We start from the raw sequence: 3076 nt of genomic DNA on the forward strand, positions 1-3076 counted from the left end.
GGGTCCCTTGCTGGGGTCCATCCCCACTGTTAGCGGGGACCGGGGAGTCAGCAAGAGCCCTACAGCAAAGGACAGCGGGGCTGCTCCTGCCTGACACCGGAACACCAACATCATAAATTTCCATTTGCTATAAAGGGTGTGTTTTACCTTTGTTTTCTGGAAAGATCAGGCTTGCGCTGAAGGCAAAAGAAAACATTTCTTGATAACAGATAACTTTTTATCAGATGTCACATATTTGGTCTTGATATCAGAGGTACTGGCCAATCTGTTAGCGCCTGAACAGCCGGATAAGGAGGCAAAATCAGGGCGGCTGCGGTGATAAACAAACCGCAAGTGTTGGTGTTGGGTGGGTGCAGTGATAGGGGAAAGGGGTTTCTGGAGCAAGGGGCTGGGCACGGCTCCCAGCTATATACACCCTGCCCTGGCCGAGGGAGTGCAGGAGCGGCCATGGACCCACCAGCACCCAGGACCATGTGGTGGCTGGTGCTGGCCCTGTTCTGCTTCCAGCTCGGGGAGGGGATGCTGAGGTGAGCCCTGGGGCCAGGATGAGTGCGAGGGTGCAGGGTCTGGCCACGGAACGGGGCTCACCCTCAGTACATGGGGGTGCACACGTGGACGGGGCTGCTCAGCCTTATTCTGCATCTCGCTGCTGTCTCCATCCCGCACAGGATCCCCCTGAGGAAAGGCAGGTCCATGCGGGAGCTGCTGAGAGAGAAGGGGGTGCCGGAGGGTTTCCTGAAGGAGCTCAAAGGGGACCCCGGTAGGAAATACCAGCTCAACAACGCTGTGGCTTACGAACCACTAACGAACTACCTGGATGTAAGTGTTAAAGCTTTTCCTTCTTCCTCTGAGCGACCTGGCCCTGGTTTTTGGGGATGCCCTCCTCCTTTCCTGGCCACATGCGGGAAGCTCTGCAGTGGGTGGCTCGGCTCCCTCCCCACTCACAAGTCGAGGGCTGCGCTGGGCATGGGTGGGAGTTTTGCTGTCACTGTAGGCTGGCTCCAAGGGATGGGAGATGAAGGCAAGAGGCAGCACATCTTATCCCAAATTGATTTCCCTTCTCAGGAAAAGCATTTTCATGGTTACAGGGCAGATCTACTACTCCTGGCCTTGCTGCTGACTTTGTTATGTCATAGGCAAATCATTGCCCCTTTCTGTGCTTTAGCTGCCCTGGATGCACTCAGGGGCAACGAGCCCTTCCTACGACCCCTTGGCAGTTTGGGTGTCTCAGCTAGCAGAGGGCAGAGCGCTGAAAACTCTCGTTCAAAAAAAACTGGGCAGAAACAGAAATCCACCCGTGCTCTTGTTCACAGTCCTTCTACTTTGGGGAGATCAGCATCGGGACCCCTCCACAAAATTTCCTGGTGGTCTTTGACACCGGCTCCTCCAACCTGTGGGTGCCCTCCACCTACTGCCAGAGTCCAGCCTGCGGTGAGCATCCCTCAGGGGACACAGCAGTGTCGGGGGGCTGGGGCTCCCCACCCATCGGTGCTCTCGCACATCCCTTGCACGCTGCGGGCTGGAGCTGTGACAGGGAAATCTGCGACAGCTGATGGGGTTTGGTGTTTGCTCTCTGCTCGGTGACACCGGTGGGGCTGGTTTTGGATGGCCCCTTCCCTGTGAAGCCCCTTGCCGGGGATTTCTGCCTGTGTGGGGACAGGGATGCTGAAGCGAGGGCAGGATGTGACCTGGGGGCTGTGACCTTCTCTCCGTGCAGTGAATCACAAGAGGTTCAACTCCAGCCTGTCGTCCACCTTCTCGTACATCGGTGTGACCTACACCCTGAGATACGGGCTTGGTGACCTGTCGGTGGTGTTAGGGTACGACACCGTGACAGTAAGTGACTTCTGATGTGTTGGTGCGTTGCTGCAGTCAGGGTAAGAGGTGACTGCAGTCGTGATGGGTCCAATTCAGCTAAAAATTTAGGGGGTAGCTGAAAGTACCTTCTTACCTTGGATATTAGTGCCTGAATCTCCCATGTAGAGTTTACGGCGTGTCAGCATAAATTTACTCGGAGTCTGGGATCTGCAAACAAACTCAGTCTGAGTCCTCTGGGCTTTTCATCACTGCTTTGGGCTAAGGGATAGCTTCGGCCATGGCTGTTTGCTTTTCACACTGCTGGCTGAGCTTTGTCATTACAGGACACAAGAAATGTTCTGTGCGAGACTTGCACGCAATCAAAGTGTGATTTTAAACTAATTTGACTGAGGCAAACCGTTTTTGTGGGTTTTTTAATGAAATAATAAGGGTGATGGGACAAAGACTATGAGCCAGGCTGCTCCCGACTCCATCTCCTGTCTGCGATGGGGAAGAGCTCAGCACCTCTCAGTGCAGATTTACCTTTGTGATCTTCCCGGCCACCCCTGCCTCTTCCCAGAAACTCCTTGGTGGGATGTTGCTGTCAAGGGGGATGTCCAAACTGCCGACATCTCACAGCATCTTTCCTCTCCCTCTAGGTCCAGAACATCGTCGTCAGGGACCAGGAGTTTGGCCTGAGCCTGGATGAGCCCAGCAGCCCCTTTTACTACCTGGACTTTGATGGGATTTTGGGCATGGCTTACCCGGGCGTTGCCATCAGCGGTTACAGCACGCTGATGCAGAACATGCAGCAGCAGGGCCAGCTCGCTGAACCCATCTTCAGCTTCTACTACTCACGGTGAGACCTCTGACAGCAGGTCTCTCTCTTGCATAGACACAGCCCGGATCCATCCTCTTCTTCATTCCCTCTCCATCCACACGTTCTCCCCACACACCTGTATGCTACACCGCTTTCTACTGAGCAGCCTGCCTGATTTGGGCTTTCATTTTGTGTCTTTCCAGCAACCCAACGTATAACTATGGTGGGGAAGTCATCCTCGGAGGGGTTGACCCCCAGCTGTACTCCGGGGAGGTTTTATGGTCTCCTGTCATCCAGGAATTGTACTGGAAGATCAGTATCGAGGAGTAAGTGCTGCACCGCGGCTCGGAGTGGGTCTCGGAGCCGGGAGAAGCCTTTTCTGATGCCTTTGCTGCTGCTGTCTCCAGGTTCTCCATCGGGCCGTCAGCCACCGGCTGGGGCAGGCCAAGCCGGCACCGC

At 55.1% G+C, this 3076-nt stretch overlaps 1 protein-coding gene across 1 annotated transcript in view; it reads left to right on the top strand.

The window, feature by feature from the left end:
- Positions 1–471: 471 nt before the first annotated feature.
- The window catches only part of LOC104161049 (gastricsin-like), a 3555-nt gene continuing 950 nt past the window's right edge, over positions 472–3076 (top strand). Inside the window, 6 exon segments of the mRNA XM_009699347.1 lie at positions 472–527; positions 669–819; positions 1314–1431; positions 1718–1836; positions 2457–2656; positions 2821–3001. Coding sequence (XP_009697649.1) covers positions 472–527; positions 669–819; positions 1314–1431; positions 1718–1836; positions 2457–2656; positions 2821–3001 — 825 coding nt within the window.

Source organism: Cariama cristata, unplaced genomic scaffold (assembly GCF_000690535.1).
Source record: "Cariama cristata isolate BGI_N322 unplaced genomic scaffold, ASM69053v1 scaffold42594, whole genome shotgun sequence".
Lineage (NCBI taxonomy): Eukaryota > Metazoa > Chordata > Aves > Cariamiformes > Cariamidae > Cariama > Cariama cristata.